The sequence below is a fragment of the Saccopteryx leptura genome, chromosome 9, assembly GCF_036850995.1.
Source record: "Saccopteryx leptura isolate mSacLep1 chromosome 9, mSacLep1_pri_phased_curated, whole genome shotgun sequence".
Taxonomy (NCBI): domain Eukaryota; kingdom Metazoa; phylum Chordata; class Mammalia; order Chiroptera; family Emballonuridae; genus Saccopteryx; species Saccopteryx leptura.
In genome coordinates this window covers 71,583,915-71,607,618 of record NC_089511.1, presented here as the reverse complement: position 1 = coordinate 71,607,618, position 23,704 = coordinate 71,583,915, and the positions used below count along the sequence as shown (strand labels likewise).

Genomic DNA, 23,704 nt, shown 5'->3' with positions numbered 1-23,704 from the left:
GAACATTCAGTCAGCGCCTCTGTTCAATAAATACCCTGCACTGGCTCCCACCAGCAATCAGAGTAGAAGCTGAAGTCCACGTAATCCCAGACAAAGCCCCACTCGGTCTGCCCTTCCTGCCCCCATAACCTCTGACCTCCTTTCTTGCCCGTCCCTGCTCCTTCCCTCTGCTCCTCAAACGTATCAGGCAGCTCCCACCCAGGGCCTTTGCACTTGCCACATTAGCTGCCTGGATTTCAGCACAGCTACCTCCTCACCTCCTTCAGGTTTGTGTACAAATACCACCTTCTTATCGAGCCTCTTTCTGACCCAGACCCTATGCAAAGCTGCAACCCTTTCCCTGCCACAGACATATCAACTCCTACCACCCCATAATTTTGACTGGTATATTATTTCTTTTGTGTCTGCATCACCGGAGTGTGGGTTCCAGGGACTCTCACATTCTGCTCACGAAGCCTCTCCAGCACCCACACAGGGCCTGGCATCCAGGACGTGCATGATAAATGTTTGTCAAATCAATAAACGACCGATGCTACCTGACCAGGTGGTGGCGCAGTGGATAGAGCGCTGGACTGGGATGCGGAGGACCCAGGTTCGAGAACCCGAGGTAGCCAGCTTGAGCGTGGGCTCATCTGGTTTGAGCAAAGCTCACCGGCTTCGACCCAAGGTCACTGGCTCGGGCAAGGGGTTATTCAGTCTGCTGTGGCCCCACAGTCAAGGCACATATGAGAAAGCAATCAATGAACAACTAAAGTGTCACAATGAAAAACTGATGATTGATGCTTCTCATCTCTCTCCGTTCCTGTCTGTCTGTCCCTATCTATCCCTCTCTCTGACTCTCTCTCTGTCCCTGTAAAAAAATAAATAAATAAATAAATGACCAATGCTGACAGCCTGCATCTTCATTAAGCCCTGCATCAGACCGCCTAGGATTACCTACATCAAACCTGTGCTCTCTGGGAAGGGAGACTGAGGTTAAAGAGGTGGACGGCCCTGCCAGGGTCACAGGGAGAGCCAGTGTGGCAAGGCTCCAGGGAAATGGCCCCAGGGGCGAAACAGGACGGGTGAGAGGGGCCAGGCTTGCGGCCTGCGTCCGTCCAGGCCAGGTGCCACCCACCACTGCACCCTCCCTGCTGCCCTGCCCCTACCGTCTCAGCAGGGACAAGCATGGCCTCGGCCCTCCCGCTGAGGGGGACTCCGGGCTGGGCAGGCAGCAGAGGACAGTCCTCAACATCTTTGAAAGCAGGCTCCCAGAGCTCAGACCCCCTCTTCCTTCTCAAAGTTCAAGGCTACCCCTCTCCTTAGCAGACACTGGTCCCCAAGCAATCAGCAACAGCTGCTTCCAGGGCTTTCCATGAGTCCCTGTAAACTGTTCCTTCAGGCTGCGTGGCCACTGGGGCCTGGAGTACAACCAAGTTTTCTATACCCAGTCCCCAGAGAAGAGAAAATGAATCTCACCCCATAGTCAGGTAACTAGTTTCCCAAAGGTTTCATTTTTTTTTTAATCTTTTTTTTTTCTTTTCCGAAGCTGGAAACAGGGAGGCAGTCAGACAGACTCCTGCATGCGCCCGACCGGGATCCACCCGGCACGCCCACCAGGGGGCGATACTCTGCCCATCTGGAGCGTCGCTCTGTTGCGACCAGGGCCATTCTAGTGCCTGCGGCAGAGGCCATAGAGCCATCCTCAGCGCCTGGGCCAACTTTGCTCCAATGGAGCCTCGGCTGCGGGAGGGGAAGAGAGAGACAGAGAGGAAGGAGAGAGGGAGGGGTGGAGAAGCAGATGGGCGCTTCTCCTGTGTGCCCTGGCCGGGAATCGAACCCAGGACTCCTGCACACCAGGCCAATGCTCTACCACTGAGCCAACCAGCCAGGGCCAAGATTTCATATTTTGTTTAGTGTTTTCAAAGTACAAAGGGGCTAAACTTGTGCGATGGGCTTCTCTGGGTGCCACTCACTCAACAAATGCTGTACATGCACTCCTCGGCCAGGCTCCGGGGTCAACGCCAACAAGACATGGTCCGGGCCCTCAGGAGCCCACTGTCCCTGCACACACCTAGTGCATCAGCCTGAGGTCCTGGCTGCCCCTGCTGCCCTGGCCGCCCCTGCCCACCACTCCCTTCAGACCCACTCCCACCTCATACCACACCCAGGTCAGTGTTTACCACCCTCCTTCCAAGCAGACGGAGCAGCGGTAGTGACCCCGGGCGACAGACAGAGAAGCAGAGGCCCAAGAGATTCACCCAAGGTGGCACCAGGAGTTACTAGCAAAGTCAGGGCCAGAACCTGGGTTGCCAATCCCGACCTGCACTCTTCCAGTTGCTGGACAAGAGCGCCCCCTCCTGCAGGACCAGGAATGTGGACAAAGAACCCAAAGACATAAGGAAGGTTTCCTATCTAGTCAAACAATGACTCACGCAGCCTTTCACCCTCCATCTGCTTGCCAGACAGACTCACCACGGAGCCCTACCGGTGCCAGGTGAGGTCTAGGAGTCGGGCTGTCAGAGATGAACCCTTGTGAAGCAAAGCAGAGATGAGCAACAGACAGAGGCAGCTCTGGTGACAACCACAATCCTGACAGTGACAGCAGTGAGCACAGGGGCAGGGTCTCAGCCAGAGGGGACTGTGCCAGAGGAATGCTCAGGGTGAGACTTAAAGCCTTCCCAGCCCGCTGACAATCCCAGCCTCCTGCACACTCAGACCCCCAGCCTGACACACCACGTGTGCTCGTGGATGCTTGCTACTGAATAAACCAGGAAGGTGCCCCCAGAGGGTGGAAACGGTCCCAGCTCAGCCGTACAGTACGAAAGGAAAGCAAAAGAGGTCTCAGCTACTGAGAACAGGTGCCCTCCGCACGTGCTCACACACACACGTGCACGTACACGCACAAGCACACACAGGAGCACACATGCGTGTGCGCAGTCTCCATTGCGGCAGCCGCTAACCAACTCACTGGCTCTGTTTTGGGCCTGGTGTGGAAGAGCCTTGGGAAGCAACCCTTTTCTCTCGTCATATTTTATGACAGCTCACAGCATTCCAGAGCTGCTCTAATTGCACAGCCCGGGCCTGAAGACACATTACCTACTGGAATGAGGTCGCCAGGGAATAACTTTGGCCAAACCAGAGTCTTAGAGAGACCTCACCTGGGGCTCAGAGCCAGAGCTGTCTCACTTCATATATTTCTTAAGATAATAACAGTTCTCAGGACGCCGGCTGGATCTTAACGTCTTGGCAACTCTCCGCCAGCCCAGGGCAACACGTGCAGCAGGGCCGACGGCTCCGGTGACAACCCTTCCTTTTTCCGCACAACGGCACTAACCCACGGGCAGTGTCCATCTGGTGGAGGGGGAGGAAGGCGGGCTGCGGAGCTGGGAGGCAGGTGCTGGTTCTTCCTCTGGCTGGTCACAAAACTCTACTAGGCCTCAGTTTCTTTCTCAGCAAAATGAGTCTAAAATCCCACCATCTCCTCACCAACTGCTGTGAAGGACCAGAGGAAGCAAAAGTAACTTCTTAGAAAACTCGGAAGGCACTGCACGAAGTTCAAGTATTATCGTCTTGATTTGAGAGCAAAGCACATGTTGCTTCTCTCCATGTGGCTATCTCCACCTCAGCTTTCCTGCAAACTCTTTCTGAAGGGACAGACAGACGGGAGGCACATTAGACTATTTTAAACCCTAAGGTAAATGCCACCAGCCAAGGCCAAGGCAAAAATTGACCCTGCCATGAACAATTCTAACGGGGCTTCCTCCAGGAGCCCTGACCTTGGTCTCTGTCACAAGTATTTTCCCTTTCCCGCCCAGCAGGAAACAACTAACCCACCAGGCGGCGTCACCGCTGTGGGCTGGTGTCCACCCTGGATTCTCCTCAGCCGGGACCCAGCCTTCTCCCCTCTATCCCACACTCACAGAGGGGCTCAGTTCGGAGGGTTTTCTCTTTGTTTCTTTTCTTAAATGCCCTGAGCGTGCTAGCCCCCTCATGCACACGGGGTGATCAGGCCCTGACCCCATCTCACCGCTGCTCTACAGAACAGGAGGCCTCACTAGGCCGCAGTCCTGACCCCATCTCACCGCTGCTCTACAGAACAGGAGGCCTCACTAGGCCGCAGTCCTGACCCCATCTCACCATTGCTCTACAGAACAGGAGGCCTCACTAGGCCGCAGTCCTGACCCCATCTCACCACTGCTCTACAGAACAGGAGGCCTCACTAGGCCGCAGTCCTGACCCCATCTCACCGCTGCTCTACAGAACAGGAGGCCTCACTAGGCCGCAGTCCTGACCCCATCTCACCGCTGCTCTACAGAACAGGAGGCCTCACTAGGCCGCAGTCCTGACCCCATCTCACCGCTGCTCTACAGAACAGGAGGCCTCACTAGGCCGCAGTCCTGACCCCATCTCACCGCTGCTCTACAGAACAGGAGGCCTCACTAGGCCGCAGTCCCCAGAGGCTGGGCAGCCTGCGGAAGGCCAAGGCGGAGAGAAGAGCCGAGACTGTGGCACCAGGGAAGGTCTGTCTCCGGAAAACATGGTGTCGGCTGGGTTCCTTAAGCCTGCCACAAAACTGCCCTCCGAGCTGCACCGTGACCCGTATCTGTTGTGTGTTCTGGACCTCTGGCCCCTCCCCGCCGCAGGCTGGGAGTGCAAGGGCAGGTACTGTGGCTTCTGGTTCTAATTCTGACCCCCAGTGGGGCTTGAGGTAGGCAGGAGGTGAATTGTGCCCCCCCCAGGAGGCAGCGTGGCATGATCTGGGGGCCGGCTGGCCTCTCGCTCGCCTCCTGCCACCAGCCAGCTGTGTGCTCAGGCAAGCCCATGCCTCCCTTCCTCAAATGCAAAAGTGGAGGGAACCTCACAGCCTACCCTTGGTCAGGCACAGAGTGAGGGCTGAGCTAGACTGCAGAAGCGAATGTGTGCAGTCAGCCTGGTGTCTGCACCTCTCAAGCGGGATCTGAGACAGCCGAGGATGTGGCAGGGCACCCGGGGCCCTGGCCTCTACTGACTTCCAGCTCCCTTGTGAGCCCTCCACCTTCCTTTCCCAGCCCATCCGGCCGCGGTGGCCCAGGCCTCATCTAATCTGGTCTGGTTCCTCCTCTGCAGGAGACCTGGGGCTCACTGGATCCAATCCCCTCCCCCCAGGGTTAGAGAACCTCTGTGGAAGCACTGGGCCTACCTCCTGCCCCCTGAACCTTGGGGAAGTCTGTCTTCCAGGAAGTACTGCACTTGGTTAATGCAGAGGGAGTCAGTATGTCACCATTTTGCAAATCTCCAGGGAAACCCAGGGGATGAGCATCGGCATCTGCCAGGTGACAAGAGAGACCAGAGGACCCCTGTGCCCCCGTGGAGCACACAGCACCACCAATGACTATTCGGCCACAAAAGGAGTATCATCTGCTCAAGCTGCTGGCCCACAGGTTACAGGAAGCGCAGGGCCTTCGACACAGGCTGAGCTACGTGCACGGTGTAGTCAGCAGGGTCCAGATGTCAGCCAGCCAGTAAAGACAATGCAGTTAACTCAGCAAATATACTTCCAGTGAAGAAAGGAGAAATGTTCTAGAGTCAACACAACCTAAGAGCCACATCCACCAAACGTGATCTGTAGATCTTGTTCTGGATCCCGATCCAAGGGCAAAAAGACTGTGTGAGAACAGTGGGAGCACAGAGACACTGGCAAGGCGGCAGACAGTGACGCGAAATGACTACCATTGTAAGTGTGATCATGTCGCTACGATGATTTTTTTTAAAGATTCCCCCTCTTTAAGCTATGTACTGAAATAGGTTCAGAACAAATATGAAGTCTGGGACTTGCTTCAAAATAATCCAGTTGGGCAGGGGAATGGGGGGCTGGGCGGGGAGGCTTCAGATGAAATAAGACTGCTGTGATTGGTAATTCCTGAGCTGGGAAGTGGGCACACAGGGTCCATGAAACTATTCTTCGTACTTTGAAATTTCTCATTTGACATTTTCCAATTTTTTTAAAAAAGTTTTTTCTGAGGTGAGAAGCAGGGAGGCAGACTCCCGCATGCGCCTGACTGGTATCCACCCGGCATGCCCACCAGGGGCAATGCTATGCCCCTCTGGGGTGTCGCTTCGTTGCAACCGAAGCCATTCTAGCACCTGAGGCTGAGGGCATGGAGCCATCCTCAGCACCTGGGCCATCTTTGCTCCAATGGAGCCTTGGCTATGAGAGGGGAAGAGAGAGAGAAAGGAGAGGGAGGTGGGGGGAGAAGCAGATGAGTGCTTCTCCTGTGTGTCCTAGCTGGGAATTGTACCTGGGACTTCCACATGCTGGGTCGACACTCTACCACTGAGCCAACCAACCAGGGCCTTTCCAAAATAATTTTTAAAAAAATTAGTACTTTAAACTCAGTCACTAATCCTTTTTTAAAAATCAGCCTACAGAAATAATCCACAAGGTGACATTCATCCACCATCCCTGCCCCGAGAATAGGAAGCGATCGAAGGGGCCACATTGAGGGCAGCAGCTTGTGCCATTGGGGCGCTCACGCTCAGTTGCGTCTCACTCCCACATTAAAGACGATGGCATGAGGACTCCTCAGCACACAGGATAAAACATCATGAGTTAAAGCTATTCATCACCTTGCCTCTCCTCGTCCCACTAGAACATAAGCTCAGTAAAGCTTCATCCCCTGGTCCATCCCCAGACACAGGCGAGCACAGGACAGGCCCCAGTGAGCACGTGCTGGCCGAGCACACGTTTACATGCATGAACATCACCCAGGTGAACAAGCCAGTATCCAGTGCACACATCGCGATTATACCTAGGAGACGAAGTGTGCGCTGGTACACAAAGGCCAGAAAGAGAAGCCAAGTGTGAAATCATGGCAGGGTATGGGAGTCTGGGGACAAGGCAGTGGTCTACTGCAGTGGTTTCAATCTTTTTCTCTCATGGCACACATACACTAATTACTAAGGAAAAGGGAGGCACTGACCTCCCTTAGTGACTGATTTATTTATGCCATGAGATGAAAATGGTTGTATTTAGTCAGGGACACTGACCTCCTCGCCCTTAGTACTTAGTTTGTGTGTGCCACGAGAAAGAAAAGGGTTGAAAACCGCTGGTCTAGTATCATCTCTATAACAACAAACAAGCCACACAAAGTCCTCCTGCATGGGGACTCGCCACGCAGAGGAGATTCGTGCCATTCTGAGCCCCCCTTTATGATCCACAACAGAGGAGTGATCACCAAGCTCGCCCCCCGCTCCTCTCTGCCAAAGGCACTGAGATAGCTGTGCTGCTGGACGGAGCACAGGCCAAGTTCCAGGAGCTGCTTTTTCTTTTCTTTTTTTTTTTTTTTTTACAGGGCAGAGAGAGTCAGAGAGAGGGATAGACAGGGACAGACAGGAACGGAGAGAGATGAGAAGCATCAATCATCAGTTTTTTGTTGCGACACCTTAGTTGTTCATTGATTGCTTTCTCATATGTGCCTTGACCGTGGGCCTACAGCAGACCGAGTAACCCCTTGCTCGAGCCAGCGACCTTGAGTCCAAGCTGGTGAGTTTTTTGCTCAAGCCAGATGAGCCAGCGCTCAAGCTGGAGACCTCGGAGTCTTGAACCTAGGTCCTTCATATCCCAGCCAGACGCTCTATCCACTGCGCCACCGCCTGGTCAGGCCAGGAGCTGCTTTCTTAGTTGCTTACCAGTACAGTACAGGTTGAGGGCTGGACCTGGTGGGGGCGGGAAGGAGGAGGAGCCACTATCTGGGGGCTCAGAGCAGGAAGCTGAGAACCCTGTGATGTTAAGGCTTTCAGATCCCAAGGCTGTGAACGCCTGGGAGATCTTCAGATGGGCAGAACATAGACTACATTTGGAATGTTCCCAGGCTAATGGAGCCGATAGAGGCAAAAACCCCACCCAAGCCTGGGCTCAGGTCAATTCCATTCAGTGAGTCCAGAGGCCCAACCAGGCCCTGCACACGTGGCACCCAGGCTGGCTCCAAGGAGACAGCTGCAGGCTCCACTGGAGATCCCCTGGGAACTTCCGGTTTGAAACCAGAGGGCAGAGGTTTAACAAATAAGCAGTCAGATTCCAGGGGTGAGACACAGCTGCCTATTTCCAGAAGGGTCAGTTCATCAGAGAGAAAGGGCAGAAGAAGCAGCTGTCTTCTGGAGCCTCAGCAATTCCCCCACAGCTCCAAGCCCCCAGGCAGCACGGACTGACAACTCAAGTCAAAGACGACATGGCCAGGAGCTGGGCTGCGAGTGAGGATCTTTGCCTCTGATACCTGCTCAACCATCAACTCACATGGGACCTGAGAAACCCACTGTCCCACTTCTCTGTAAAGAGAGAGGTCGTGTGCACTCGTACGTCCTTCAGCACTGTGGGTCTATGTGGGGTTTTGAAGCTCAGAGGAACATCCCGGGACATGCAGGCCCTACAATGATCCAAGGAGTCCTCCGTGTGCAGAGCAGTTACTGTGTGTCAGCCAAGTCCTGTGCTTCCTGTCCCTCTACCTCCCACACAGCCCTGCAGAAGCATTAGTCCAGCCTGGCAGGTGGGGACACAGCAGTCAGAGAGGATGGAGAGAGCCCTGTTGGCACCCAGCTCCCTCCAAATCCCACATCCATGTTCTTTCTGCCAGTCAGCCAGCACCCAGGAACAATCTAACCTGCTTCCTTCCCATCTGCACAGGGACTGACACTGGGCTGAATCAACCATAATAAAATCCAGTCTCGGGTACACACACACACACACACACACACACACACACGCGCGCGCGCGCGCGCGCGCCAAGCTGGCCAGATGCCCCTGCTAATCTAGAGGCAGCTGGGACAGCTCAGATCACCCTGACCTTAGGCAGGAAATGGGCACTGATTCCAGTTCCAGACAGGCCACCAGGCATTCTGCTTTTCTGATTAAAGGAGACAGTGTCCCAGTCACCAAACACTGATTCTCAAATCCAGGTCCATGACCAGGCTAACAGGTCCACAGAAATTTAGAAATATAAATCTTTCCAAGGACTGTCCTCTAGTCTGAGGTAGCATCCACTCTACTTTTCTGGTGCTAAAATGCCTTTTCTTTTATGCAATGTCAAACATATTAGATGGTAGGTGGATTCTTTTTTTTTTTTTTTTTTTTTTTCATTTTTCTGAAGCTGGAAACAGGGAGAGACAGTCAGACAGACTCCCGCATGCGCCCGACCGGGATCCACCCGGCACACCCACCAGGGGCGAAGCTCTGCCCACCAGGGGGCGATGCTCTGCCCATCCTGGGCGTCGCCATGTTGCGACCAGAGCCATTCTAGCGCCTGGGGCAGAGGCCACAGAGCCATCCCCAGCGCCCGGGCCATCTTTGCTCCAATGGAGCCTTGGCTGCGGGAGGGGAAGAGAGAGACAGAGAGGAAAGTGCGGCGGAGGGGTGGAGAAGCAAATGGGCGCTTCTCCTGTGTGCCCTGGCCGGGAATCGAACCCGGGTCCTCCGCACGCTAGGCCGACGCTCTACCGCTGAGCCAACCGGCCAGGGCTTCTTTTTTTTTTTAACTGTTGCTTCTTTCTTGCCTTTCATTCTTTAAAACAGGCATACTTAACAAGGTTACACGTTGTCAACCCTAAAATGGTCCTTCCCTTTTTTAAACCGGTCTGTGAAATCCCAACTGGAATTGAGGTCACTTTTAGTTCTTTGTTCTCTAACAGCACTTCTGGGAGTCCATGATTAGATGGCCTCTAAGATTAGTGTCCTTACAAGAAGAGATACCAAAGAGCCCCACCCTCTGTCCCTCCCTTGTCCTCTCTCTTCCACACACATGCACGGAGGAAAGGCCATGTGAGGGCACAGCAAGGAAGCAGCTCTCTGTGAGCCAGGACGACAGCTCTCGCTAGAAATGGAATCAGCCAGAACCTTGATCCTGGACTTCCTGTCATCCAGAACTGTGAGAAAATAAGTGTCTGCTGTTTAAGCCATGCAATCCGTGGCATTCCGTTATGGCAGCCCAAGCTGACTGATACACTTGTGACAACCTCTCTTCCTCTCCAGGCTTCAGTTTCCCATCAGTAAAAGTGAGAGGGCAACATTCTATGAGGCCAATATCATGCTAATATCAAAAACAAAAACAGCCTGACTGGCTGGTGGCGCAGTGGATAGAGCGTCAGACTGGGATGTGGAGGACCCAGGTTTGAGACCCCAAGATCACCAGCTTGAGCGCAGGCTCATCTGGTTTGAGCAAAGCTCACCAGCTTGGACCCAAGGTCACTGGCTTGAGCAAGGGGTTACTCGGTCTGCTGAAGGCCCACAGTCAAGGCACATATGAGAAAGCAATCAATGAACAACTAAGGTGTCGCAATGAAAACTGATGATTGATGCTTCTCATCTCTCTCCATTCCTGTCTGTCTGTCCCTATCTATCCCTCTCTCTGACTCTCTCTGTCTCTGTAAAAAAACAAACAAACAAAAACACTACAGATTAACATCTCCTATGAGTCTGATGCCAAAAATCCTCAACAAACCAAATGCAGAAATATATAAAGATCACTTGCCATAACCAAGTCAAATTTATCCCAGGAATGCTAGGTTGGTTTAAAATCCCAAAATCAATCAACATAATACACTATAGCAATAGAATAAAGAGCAAAAACCATATAATCACCTCAAAAGACAATAGAAAAAGCATTTTAAAAGGTTTAACATCTACTCATGAAAAAGAAAAAACCACTCAAACTAGGAATGGAAGGGAACTTCCTCACCCTGGCAAAGCATGTCCATGACAAACCCACAGCTAGCATCGTACTTAATGGTGAAAGACTAAAAACTTCCTCCCTAAGATCAGTAACAAAAAGAGGATGTCTGCTCTTGTAACTTCTGTTCAACATTGTACTAGAAGATCTTGCCAGGCAGTCAAACCAGAAAATTAAATAAGAGGCACCCAGACTAGAAAGGAAGTAGTAGAACTATCTCTGCAGATACCATGATCTTATACATAGAAAATTCTAAGAAATTCACTAAAACAAGTATTAAAACTAATAAACAAGTTTAGCAAGGTTACAGTTGTATTTCTATACTGTAGCATGAACATGCAAAAAAGTAAAATAAGAAAATCAGTTATATTCATAAGAGCATAAATATAACAAAATAGAAATAAATTTAACAAAAGAAGTGCAAAACTTACACTCTGGAAACTAAAACATCATGTAAAAAATTAAAGAAGACCTGGCCTTGGGCGAGTGGTTCAGTGGATAAAACATCAACCTGGCACACCAGAGGCCATGGTTCTATCCCCGGTCAGGGCACGTACAGGACGCAATCAATGAGTGCACAATTAAATGGAACAACTAAGTGAAACAATGAGTTGATGCTTCTCTCCTTCTCTCTCAAATCAATGGAAATTAACAAAAAAGAAAGAAAGAAATTAAAGAGCACCTAAATAAATGGAAAACATCTTATGTTCCTGGATCAGAAAAATGACTCTTGTTAAGATGGCAATACTCCCCGAATTGATTTACACATTTAACACAATCCCTATCAAAACCTCAGCTGGCTTCCCTGAAGCAATTGACATGGGCGGTCCTGTTCTAGGAACATCAGCATCATCTAAGAGCCTGCTGGACACCCAGACCTACAGAAACCAAACCTCAGGAGCGAGGCCAGCAACATGCATGTTAACAAGCTCAGGTGGTCATGAAGCTCACCAAAGCAGAGGACCTCTGCTTAGAGGATAACGGTGTTCTCGACCTTGACTATATCTCGGAATCACCTTTCTTTTCTTAAGTTCTATATTCTGGCCCCCAGCAGATCAATTAAATCAGATTCTCTGGAGATGGAGCTCAGGCATGGGTATCTTTTAAAGCTCCCAGATGAATCTATGAATCTATTATGCAGCCAGGGTGAGGAGGACTGCATTCGAGTGTCTCAGGTCCCTCTCTGTTCTTCAGGCCCTTGAGAGTTTGGCCCAAATTCAGCTCCTTGGGGCCACCTGGTGGCCACACTGAGAAATAACTCTGCATCTTGCTTCTGAAGCACCATCACCCTGCCACAGCCACTGCCATTACCACCATTCTCACTGGCTCTGCTTCCTCCTTCCTCATTAAAACACTCCATACCCCAAAGGCAGCAGGGGCATCCACTGTTAAATATAGCTCCAATCACACCATTTTCCCCTCTCCACTGCCAGCAGAGTTAGAGGCGACTTACCCGTCCAACCTCATCTCTGACAGCTTCCAACACAACTGTGTTTATGGGCCCAAAGGACCTTCACTGCCCCTAAACTCACTTTGCACCTCAGCTTCCTGGCCTTGGCCCATGCAGTCCCTCCTGCTTGGAGTGCCTTCCCTGGCCCTCAGTACATTGGGTTGTTCAGGGCAGCTCTGTGGAACCTCTCCCCTCTCCCCTCAGAGCTTCCTGCTCCGCCCTCTGTGCCTCACAGTGGACACCCCCTGTTGCAGAGCTAGGAAGAGGGGAGAGCCTATCAGCTTCAGGGGTGGCGTGGGGGGTACCCAGAATGCCTAAAGGCACTCCGGAGCTAGCAGGGCTGGAGGAAAGTGGATGTGGGGAGGGGCCCTCTGCTGCTTTGAGGCAGGGGTGGGCATCCCTTTCAACTCCTTGAGCCTCCAGCTACAGAGAGAACTGGAAGCTTCAGCCCTCTGAAAGCCGGAGGGGCTCAGTCTCTCGCTCGTGGCTGCCCCCTGGTGGCAGCGTACCACACCACTAGGAAGACCCAAAAGGACATACAATCTCACGGGGCCTTGGGGAGAAGTAGTGTGTCTTCCAAAGTTCAGCAAAGTTCATTTTCTGAAACTCCTTAGTCACCATCCCCATCCAACATTTGGCAGCTTTCCAACAGACCTCTGAGCCTGAGCACAGCCTGCCTCCAGCCAAGCACCCACCCAGTGCCCCAGTCATGGTCTGAGCCACACCCTGAGCAAAGGTGGGCCTGGATTGCCACTTCACCAAGGCGTGCCGGGTGCAAGCAGAGCACGGGCTGGCCTGGAGCAGCCCCACTGTCTGCAGGGGCCACAGGCAGAAGCTGTCCTTGGGAACTGCTGACAAGCAAAAGACAGCCCAAGGATGACACCCACAGGGGTGCCCACTCGCTTCAGGCACAGTGTTCTTGAAGCCCCTGTCCCCCCACAGCTGCCCCTTCCCGCTCCAGCACCCTCCTCTGCCCAGCAGCCACCCAGTCACTGGGCCAGAGAAGAACAGAACTGGGCAGGTCAGCGTGCTCCACACAGAGCCCAGAGGGCACCAAGTCCAATGCCCAGGGCTGCCGGCAGGTTACATAACTAGCCAGGTGGACCACGTGTGATAATACTGAGGGCCATGGCCAACAAGGGGACAGTTTTTCTAAACAGGCTGAAAATCTGAAATGTTAAATGAAACCTGAGCTTTTATGGAAACCTTCTGATTTAATCCCAGTCCCTCAGCAGTATTAGCTCCTAACTGCTGTCCTGTCAGTTATCAGACAGCCCCTGTCCAGAACCACAGAGTGGCCGTGTACCACCTGACTCCTGCTCGAGAACCCGGGCCCCTGGAGGGGTGACGTCTGGCACTGCAGGGAACCAGGACAGGGTCTCGTTCAGGCTGGCCAGTCCTGACAGGTCCAGGGCTGCAATAGCTACTAAATCCTCTGAACACTCCGCACACACCCCGAGGGATGCTCCGGAATCGAGCTGGGGGAGTTGGGGCTGGGAGGGTTTATATTTTAGGGATTACCTCCACATACTGAAGGTGAAGAAGCGACTGAAAGCCCAAGGGACCCCTACACCTCACACCCTCAGCGGCCACCCCCTGGGCTGTGCACCTGAGTGAAGGGTGGGCTCACCTGGCGGTAGGTGCAGATAATAATTTCCCTCAGGTGGTAGTGCATGGGGGTCATGGTCTCACTGACTGTGTCCAGCGCCGCGTCCACCTCCTTCTTCACGCGATGCCCGTCGGGCAGCAGCTGCACCACCTTCATCACCACCTGGGGCCAGAGGAGTGGGGCTGAGCAGACAGAAAACCAAGCTGGGCAGGTGGGGCCCTCAAAACGGGTTCACCCCACTCTACGAGCCACCCTGGCCTCTAGGCCTGGGCCCAGACCAGAGCCCTGCCTGTGCTCAGTTCACAGACTGGGTTGGGGACAAGCGGGCTCCTAGAAAGCTGAGGCCAGGCCTCCCAAAGTGTTCTTTTCTAAGCAGTAGAAACCTTACTTCAAACAAAATCTTATTCAGACTGAACTACAGAACACAAACTTGTCAAGTAACGGCAAGGGGTGAGGGAGGGTATGTGATGAGCCTCACGTGGGGCCCAGCTAGCTCTGCCTGTCCTCCACAGTGGCCACCAGACACTTTGGGGACACCCAGCTATGGGAACCCAGTGAGGACACCAGTCATCTGATGTAAGCCTCCCTTTACTCCTGTGGAAACTAAGGCCTGTGCAGGTCATTCTGCAGGGCAGGGCTCTTCCCCCAATCATCCCTCCCAACCACTCCCCTGTGGACCCCCTGCCCGCAAATCCATCGGCCAGGCACCCCCATGGCCAGTATCAATCCAGGCCTCCATCGCCTCTCCTCCCTCGGAGCCCCGTGCCAGAGAGCATGTCCCACCTGCTAACGCCACAGCTTCAATCTCTTTGTGGCTCCCTCGCATTCATCGTAAAATGAGATTCCCCAGGTCTACACTTCCCTGACCCACCTGCTTCCTGCCTCGCTCATAACCCTCCCCGCTGCACAGAGCCTTCCTGAGCCCTCGGTGCAGCCCACAACACCTGCAGCAGCGCCTTCCTGAGCCCTCGGTGCAGCCCACAACACCTGCAGCAGCGCCTTCCTGAGCCCTCGGTGCAGCCCACACCTGCACGGTCCTCTCTGAGCCCTCGGTGCAGCCCACAACACCTGCACGGTCCTCTCTGAGCCCTCGGTGCACCCCACAACACCTGCAGCAGCGCCTTCCTGAGCCCTCGGTGCAGCCCACAACACCTGCAGCAGCGCCTTCCTGAGCCCTCGGTGCAGCCCACACCTGCACGGTCCTCTCTGAGCCCTCGGTGCAGCCCACACCTGCACGGTCCTCTCTGAGCCCTCGGTGCAGCCCACAACACCTGCACGGTCCTCTCTGAGCCCTCGGTGCAGCCCACACCTGCATGGTCCTCTCTGAGCCCTCGGTGCAGCCCACAACACCTGCAGCAGCCCCTTCCTGAGCCCTCGGTGCAGCCCACAACACCTGCAGCAGCGCCTTCCTGAGCCCTCGGTGCAGCCCACAACACCTGCACGGTCCTCTCTGAGCCCTCGGTGCAGCCCACAACACCTGCACGGTCCTCTCTGAGCCCTCGGTGCAGCCCACACCTGCATGGTCCTCTCGGAGCCCTCGGTGCAGCCCACACCTGCACGGTCCTCTCTGAGCCCTCGGTGCAGCCCACACCTGCACGGTCCTCTCTGAGCCCTCGGTGCAGCCCACACCTGCACGGTCCTCTCTGAGCCCTCGGTGCAGCTCACACCTGCACGGTCCTCTCTGAGCCCTCGGTGCAGCCCACACCTGCACGGTCCTCTCTGAGCCCTCGGTGCAGCCCACACCTGCACGGTCCTCTCTGAGCCCTCGGTGCAGCCCACAACACCTGCAGCAGCGCCTTCCTGAGCCCTCGGTGCAGCCCACAACACCTGCAGCAGCGCCTTCCTGAGCCCTCGGTGCAGCCCACACCTGCACGGTCCTCTCTGAGCCCTCGGTGCAGCCCACAACACCTGCACGGTCCTCTCTGAGCCCTCGGTGCAGCCCACAACACCTGCAGCAGCGCCTTCCTGAGCCCTCGGTGCAGCCCACAACACCTGCAGCAGCGCCTTCCTGAGCCCTCGGTGCAGCCCACAACACCTGCAGCAGCGCCTTCCTGAGCCCTCGGTGCAGCCCACAACACCTGCAGCAGCGCCTTCCTGAGCCCTCGGTGCAGCCCACAACACCTGCACGGTCCTCTCTGAGCCCCGCAGTCCCCCGAGGGCACCTGCTCATCCACCCTGTGCTCACCTGTTTCACAAGCACTCCCCACCAGGCCAGAAGCTCCCTGACCCCTGAGAGTGAGGCCTTTCTACCCAGGAGGGCCCCGGGGACAGCTGCTAAGTGAACCAAAGAACAGAAACCTGACCCAACTCCTCTCTACAGCCACTGCTTGTACACACAGCCCATTGTCCCCCCTGCAAGATTGGGTCCCCACTCCCGAGTTTCTCAGAAAGGAGGGGCCCAGGGCCGGCAGGCCGGCAGGGGTGGAGTTACAGCCACGAGTGGGAGGAGGGGCCCCACAGCCCGGGAGGACCCTGCTGCCCTGGCACAGGCTGCGGGGAGAGGCTGCCGCCCAGCCCACACCCCAGTCCTGGCTCTGGGTCTGCACCTCACCTGTACGGAGAGCACACCACAGGCAGGTCCCCAGGAGGGCACAGGGTCAGGAACGGTGTCCCATGGGGAGCTCCCCAGGCAGAAAGCTGCAGTTTTTCTAGCTCAGTGAACGGAACTCCTAGAATCTCCCCTAAACTGCTCTTGCCCATGAATTCCTCAGCTCCTTGGCTGTCACCAGCAGCAGCTAGAACCCTGAGGTCACCCAGGTGCCTCCTACAAGTGAGAACGGAGCTGCTCCTGCTTGTCCACAGCCCCTCCTCGCTCAGGCCCCGCCTCGTCTCACCCATCCTCCACACAGCTGGACCCCAGAAGAGAGGCCAGTGAAGACTGCCTAGTCCTCCCTGCTAGCCTCAAGGTCAAGGTCAAACACAGAGTGGGGCTCTCCGGGTCCTCACAGTCTAGCCCCCACCTCAGCCCCAGTTCCTCTCACCCTTCAACAGCTCCTGCCCTTTCCAGATTCCCATCTTCGCAAACTTGATCTCTGCACACTGATCCTCTTCACCCAGCAAACTCACTCACCTTCTAAAATGTACTTTAATGTCACCTCCTCCATGAAGCTCTCCTGGGCTCCCCCAGCTATACCCTCTGCCCTCAGAATCAATGTCTGTTCCAGCACTCTTCACATTCTATTAGCTGCTCCCCACTGGATTGCGGGTTCAATAGGCCCAAACTAATTGCAAAGGAAGCTGGTTTAGAGGGGAGAATGTCTTGGGATGGGTGAGGACAGGGGTACAGGGGCATCTTCAAGTCAAATAATAGAACTTTGGAATATAGGATCTGAGGTCCAACACCTGCCTTGTCCCCCAGGCCCATCACCTCTCTGATACGGCTCCAGGGTAATGAGTGTGGCTCCCTGTGCCTTGCTTGTCTCATCTGTCAACTGGGAGCAGCAGGGCACCTAACTCTTAGTGCTGTGGGGGGTGAACAGGCAAGTGCACACAGAGCCCCTGGCACATACTGGGGGTGGGTCCAGAGTTGCACGTACTACATCTGAGTATGAAATGAGGACTTTGGAAATAAACCTTTACGTGTATGGTCAAATGATTTTTGAAAAAAATGCAAGAGCGCCTGACCAGGCAGTGGTGCAGTGGATAGAGCATCGGACTGGGATGCGGAGGACCCAGGTTCGAGACCCTGAGGTTGCCAGCTTGAGAGCAGGCTCATCTGGTTTGAGCAAAGCTCACCAGCTTGGACCCAAGGTCGCTGGCTCAAGCAAGGGGTTACTCGGTCTGCTGAAGGCCCGCGGTCAAGGCACATATGAGAAGGCAATCAATGAACAACTAAGGTGTCACAACGAAAAACTGATGATTGATGCTTCTCATCTCTCTCCATTCCTGTCTGTCTGTCCCTATTATCCCTCTCTCTGACTCTCTCTCTGTCTCTGTAAAAATAAATAAATAAATAAATAAAGTTAGATATAATTATATAAAAAAAAGAATGCAAGAGATTTCAATGTGGAAAGGACATTCTTTTCAACAAATTGTGCTGGGAAAACTGGATTCCACATGAAAAAAAATGAACCCTCACCTTTTAACCCTCACCTTCACCATAAACAAAAATTAACTCAAAATGGATCAAAAACCTGAATATAAGAGATAAAGCCATAAAACTCTTTGAAGAAAACACACAGGAAAACCTTCACAACACTGCATTTGACAATGACTTCTTGGCTATGATACCATAAGCATAGGCAACAAAATAAAAGACAAATCAAACATTAAAATTTAAAACTTTTGCAAAAAAGGACACTATCAACAGTGTAAAGAGGCAACCCACAGAATGGCAGGAAATATCTGCAAATCACGTATCTACTAAGAATTCAACATCCAGAACATAAAGAGTTCCTATACCTCAACTACCAACAGCCCAAACCAAAAGCGGAAAAAGGGCTTGACAGGCATTTCTCCAAGAAGACAAACAAATGGCCAAAGAGAACGTGAAAAGACGCTCAACATCAGTAATTATCAGGCAAATGCAAATTCAAACTACAGTGCATTACCACTTCATACCCGTGAGGATGGGTACCATCAGAGAAATAGAAAACTAAGGGTAGGCAAGGGTGTAGGGAAACCAGAACCCTTGGGTTTTGGTAAAATGTAAAATGGTGCAGCTACTGTGGAAAACAACATGGCAGTTCTTCAAAAATTAAACGTACCATTACCATATATCCAGCAATTCCACTTATGGAATAAAAGCAGAGACTCAAACAAATATTTGTATGCCTGTGTATGTTCCTAACAAGCTTACAATAGTCAAAAAGTGAAGAGTCCAAGTGTCCATCAACAGGTGAATGGATAAACAAAATATAGCACATGGACACAATGGAGTATTTGTCAGCCTTTAAAAGAAAAGGAAAGTCTAGCCCGACTAGGCAGTGGTGCAGTGGATAGAGCGTCAGCCTGGGATGCAGGTTTGAAACCCCGAGGTCGCCGGCTTGAGCGCGGGCTCATCCTACTTGAGGGTGGAGTTGCTAGTTTGAGCGTGGGATCATAGACACGACCCCATGGTTACTGGCTTGAGCTCAAGATCGCTGGTTTGAGCAAGGGGTCACTGGCTCAGCTGGAGCATCCCCATCAAGGCACATATGAGAAAGCAGACAATGAACAACTAAAGTGCCACAACAGAGAACTGATGCTTTTCATCTCTCTCTTCCTGTCTGCCTGTCCCTATCTGTCCCTCCCTCTGCCTCTCTCTCTCTCACACACACACACACACACACACACACACAAAGGGAAATTCTAATACATGCTGAATATGAATGAACCAAAAAGACATTATCCTAAGTGAAATACACCAGACACAAAATGACATACTTATTACTAAGTACTATATTATAAGTGGTTCTACTTATATGCAGTACATAGAATACTCAAATTCATAGAGATAGAGACTAGAACAGTGACTGCTGGGGCTGGGGGAGGGGGAGGGGGCATGGGGACGGATACAGTCAGTCTGGGAAGATGAGAAAGTTCTGGAGACGAATGATGGTGGTGGCTGTACAACAATGAAGATGCACTGAGCGCCAAAGAACCGTGCAGTTAGAAATGGTTATAACGGTAAGTTTTATGTTATGTACAATTACCGCAATAAGAAAAAAGAACCACCGAATCAGCCAGAAAAACGAAGAGGTCCAGGGAGAGGGAACAGCACATGCAAAGGCCCAGAAGCTGAAAGAGATGAGTGAGTTTGCGGTCCTGCATGAAGCCAGAGTGGCGGGACAGCAAGGAGGGGCACGAGAAAGGCTGGCCAAGCGGGCAGGAGCCAGCCACATGCCAACACCAGGCAGCCATGGGCCAACTCTGAGCTCCACACTCCCCAGCTGGAAGAGGGAGACATTTGCCACCTACTTGCAAGGTGTCTGGGAAGACAACATGTGGCAGTTGCACAACATATGGGTGACTAAATCAGAAATGTTAGTGTCTATCCATCCAGTGCCCTGGACTGAAATGGGGGTGGGGGTGGGCGGGCCAGAGCCCCACACCCAGGTCACCAACCACCACTGGGTCCCTGGTGCTTGTGAGGGGGTTGTCAATGCTACTCAGAAAAGATGGTGGCCAGTGGCCTACCCCGGGGCATATAGTAGCCAAGCAACAGAGTTAGGCAAGGCGAAGGGGTTCGGGCCCCTCATCCCCAGTGGTCATCTGCCAGGGCCCCAGGCCAAGCTGTCCCTGCCTTGGTTTGCTCGTCTGTGAAATGGGAACAGAGAAGCACTGATGTGTCGAGGCAGAAGAGGCGTCAGCATGAGGAGCTCTGAAACCGCCTCTAGCCCTGCCAGCAAAGCTAGCCCTCCTCCCTGCCCAGGGGGTCCCCCTACAGGGCGTGTGCTCACCTCAAACTCCCCTTTGGTGAATTTGGCATCAGGCACACTCACGAGTTCCTCCTCGACCACCTCGGGGAAGCCCTGAGGGAGGACAGCTGCTGGGTGGGGAGCACTCCCACCCACGCTGTACTTCTCCCTCATGCCAGGAGCCCCTTGCCAGGGTCTGCCAGCCCCACCTGCCCTCTGCCCAGGGAGGACGGGCATGCCAGGCATCACCTCTACCCCCACACCCTCCTGACATAGCCAGGATCCCCAGAGACCAAGTGCCCACTCTGCCCAGGCAGACAGACCACTGTCCTCACAAGAGAGGCTCCACGTACCCGGACGTGCCAGAAGGCAAGCACGGCCACCACCATGGCCGTCGTGGTCCGGCCCTGGCCACTGAGGCAGCTGAACACGAAGCCGGTGCCCGAGTCCTTGGCAAGGGCAGCCCTCAGGACCTCAAACAGCTGGTCAAAATCCTGCATGGGAAGACCAAGGTCTGAGTCAGTGGGGCCTCCTGGCGGCACAGACCCCCAAGGTGGCCCACCCTCCAGAGGGAATGCTCTCTGGTGCCAGGCTCTGTGTCAGTCTCACTCCCTGTATAACACACACCCAACTCACTGTCGAATACACGGCCTGTGCACGGAACAGCCCATACAGCATCACCCGCCCCGGACCAGGACTGGACACTTGAGCAGACAAACACACAAGCCTGGGGCTCCTGGGGCCCACGTTCCATGAGGCAGAACACACAGTGCGCATGCACTCTGATGTGCTGTGCCCAAGGCTCACGTGGACTCTCTTCTCTACTGCCTACCTGAGAGGGACCCAACTCTGGCCCCCACCAGAGGGCAGAGCACATGTCCACCAGGGGGTGACAAACTACAGACAACCAGACCCAAACAGCACAGAGAGACTGGAAATCCAAGCCCCATCACCACCTGTCACCAGGAGCACATCCTAGGACCTGCGTGCACCACACAGACACGCGCAGACATGGCACCCAACATCCGATATATCACACAGGCACACAGCAACTCTCACACAATACACGTCAGATACACACACCACACAGATGTACCCATGTACCTTAAAGACACACATCACAAACCTACAGATGCTACATACACACAAACACCGTCTGTCACATACAGCTTCCCCCAACACCCTCCTCCACAAACCCCACACACATACCACCCCACACAATACCCCCAAAACACTCTCTCCACACTTGTCCCCCAGGAAAGACAAGCTATACATCACAAATGCCATTAAAATACACACACTTGGGCCCTGGCCAGTTGGCTCAGTGGTAGAGTGTTGGCCTGGCGTGCAAGGGGTCCCGGGTTCGATTCCCGGCCAGGGCACACAGGAGAAGCGCCCATCTGCTTCTCCACCCCTTCCCCTCTCCTTCCTCTCTGTCTCTCTCTTCCCCTCCCGCAGTCAAGGCTCCATTGGAGCAAAGAGGGCCTGGGCGCTGGGGATGGCTGCTTGGCCTCTGCCCCAGGTGCTAGAGTGGCTCTGGTTGCGGCAGAGCGACGCCCCGGAGGGGCAGAGCGTCGCCCCCTGGTGGGCGTGCCGGGTGGATCCTGGTCGGGCGCATGCGGGAGTCTGTCTGACTGTCTCTCCCCATTTCCAGCTTCGGAAAAATACAAAAAAAAAAAAAAAATACACATACTGCCCTGGCCGGTTGGCTCAGCCGTAGAGTGTCGGCCCGGTGTGTGCAAGTCCCAGGTTTGATTCCCAGCCAGGGCACACAGGAGAAGCGCCCATCTGCTTCTCCACCCTTCCCCCTCTCCTGCCTCTCTATCTCTCTCTTCCCCTCCCGCAGCCAAGGCTCCACTGGAGCAAAGTTGGCCCCGGGCACTGAGGATGGCTCCTTGGCCTCCACCTCAGGCACTAAAATAACTCGGTTGCCAAGCAATAGAGCAATACCCCAGATGGGCAAAGCATTGCCCTCTAATGGGCTTGCTGGGTGGATCCCGGTAGGGGCGCTTGCAGGAATCTGTCTCTGCCTCTCTTCCTCTCAATAAAAAGTAAAATTAAAAAATAATAGTAATAAAATAAAATGCACACACCACACACGTATACACACTCCACAATGACACTCTGAACAGTCCCCCAATAGACACATATACCACAAACACATGGACATGCTCACCCCCACACACCTACAACACATAATAAACACACATGTACACATACAGCACGTGCATGCACACAAGTACCAGGCTTGGAAGGGGTGTGAACAAAGCACCTAAGCTACACCTAAAACCTTGAGGAACAAGCTCGCAGTCCCTCAGCAGAGCCACACCTACAGCCAGGCCAAGGCAGTGGGGGGCCCTCAGCAGAGCCACACCTACAGCCAGGCCAAGGCAGTGGGGGGCCCTCAGCAGAGCCACACCTACAGCCAGGCCACGGCAGTGGGGGGCCCTCAGCAGAGCCACACCTACAGCCAGGCCAAGGCAGTGGGGGTGGGGGGGCGGGCTCCTCTCCCCGCCCAGACGCCTTGCCTGCCTTCCCCCTCACCTCCTCGTGAGGGGCGCAGAAGTCCGGCACGGGGATGCGGTGGTAGGCGAGGCCGGGGCAGGCCCCGCGGTGCTGGCTGAAGACCTCCTGCATGGTGAGGCACGTCTGGAACCTGCGGGTCTGTGGGCCCTCTGGGCCTGGGGGAGGCATGCTCAGGTGGTCCTTCAGCCGCGTCTCCAGAGCCTAGGGGAGGGCAGGACGGAGGGCACACAGGCCACTGAAGCGAACTCCAGGACAACCCTGAAAGACCAGGTCTGCTCCGGCCAGGACTACACCTGGCTTCTGGACACGCCACCCCTTCCTGAGCCTGAGGGGTCATAAGCCAGACTGAGAGCCAGGCAGGTGGCCAGAGCAGGAGCCCTGAATCATCCATCCCCTGACACCCTCCTCTCGGAGCTTCAGTTCCTCCCCCTGTCCAACAGGAGCATGGATCTTCTAAAGACCTTCCCAGGCCTATTCCCCCAAAGGCCTCTAAGGTAGGGTGTGTAGAAGACAGAAGGGCCTCACCTCCAACTGGTCAGCGGTCATGGGGGGCCCAGGCCGCCGCAGGCTGTGGGGGTGCCCATCACACTCCAGCACAGCCTCCTCCCTCAGGTTGACCCAAACAACCTGCCACAGCTTCCTCTTGGCATCGGTCAGGTAGGCCAGGATACTCCCTAGGGCCTGGAGGGACAGGAGGGTGGTCAGCAAAAGGGCTCATTTGTCCCCTCCTGCCAATCTATAAGTGGACCCAGGCCCGCTGGGGTGGTCACCTTGGCACTGGGCTGGGCTGTGCCATAGATGGGCATTCGGGACACCCGCCGGAAGTTGGCCACGTCCATCTCTCTGATGGTGCTGAGTGCATCTGAGGAGATGAGATCGTCCACCCCCTGTGGGGAGAGCAGCAAGCCTGGATTCACAACAACCGGAGAGGTTCAGACCCGTCCACGGGGGCAGCAGGAGGCGGGACCATCTTTGCACACTCAGCTTCACCACTGCCCTGGCAAGGAGGGACCGGCAGCGCCCACTCTCTGGGTGAGAAGTGGTGGCAAAGACTCCAGAACCAGACCTCCTGACTCCCTGCCCAGAGTACTGCTTGTGAGAC

The 23,704-nt window shown here is 54.3% G+C and overlaps 1 protein-coding gene across 7 annotated transcripts in view; it reads right to left on the bottom strand.

Moving 5' to 3' along the window:
• The window catches only part of PALD1 (phosphatase domain containing paladin 1), a 110,352-nt gene that overhangs the window by 8,406 nt on the left and 78,242 nt on the right, over window positions 1-23,704 (bottom strand). For 6 of the 7 annotated variants that reach the window (XM_066350192.1, XM_066350188.1, XM_066350190.1 and 3 more), the window contains 6 exons: window positions 23,373-23,489; window positions 23,128-23,283; window positions 22,621-22,803; window positions 20,430-20,570; window positions 20,119-20,190; window positions 13,760-13,900 (listed from right to left, as the gene is read on the bottom strand). In XM_066350192.1, coding sequence (XP_066206289.1) covers window positions 13,760-13,900; window positions 20,119-20,190; window positions 20,430-20,570; window positions 22,621-22,803; window positions 23,128-23,283; window positions 23,373-23,489 — 810 coding nt within the window. The remainder of the gene's footprint in view (window positions 1-13,759; window positions 13,901-20,118; window positions 20,191-20,429; window positions 20,571-22,620; window positions 22,804-23,127; window positions 23,284-23,372; window positions 23,490-23,704) is intronic. The other variant, XM_066350193.1, reaches the window with a different exon arrangement.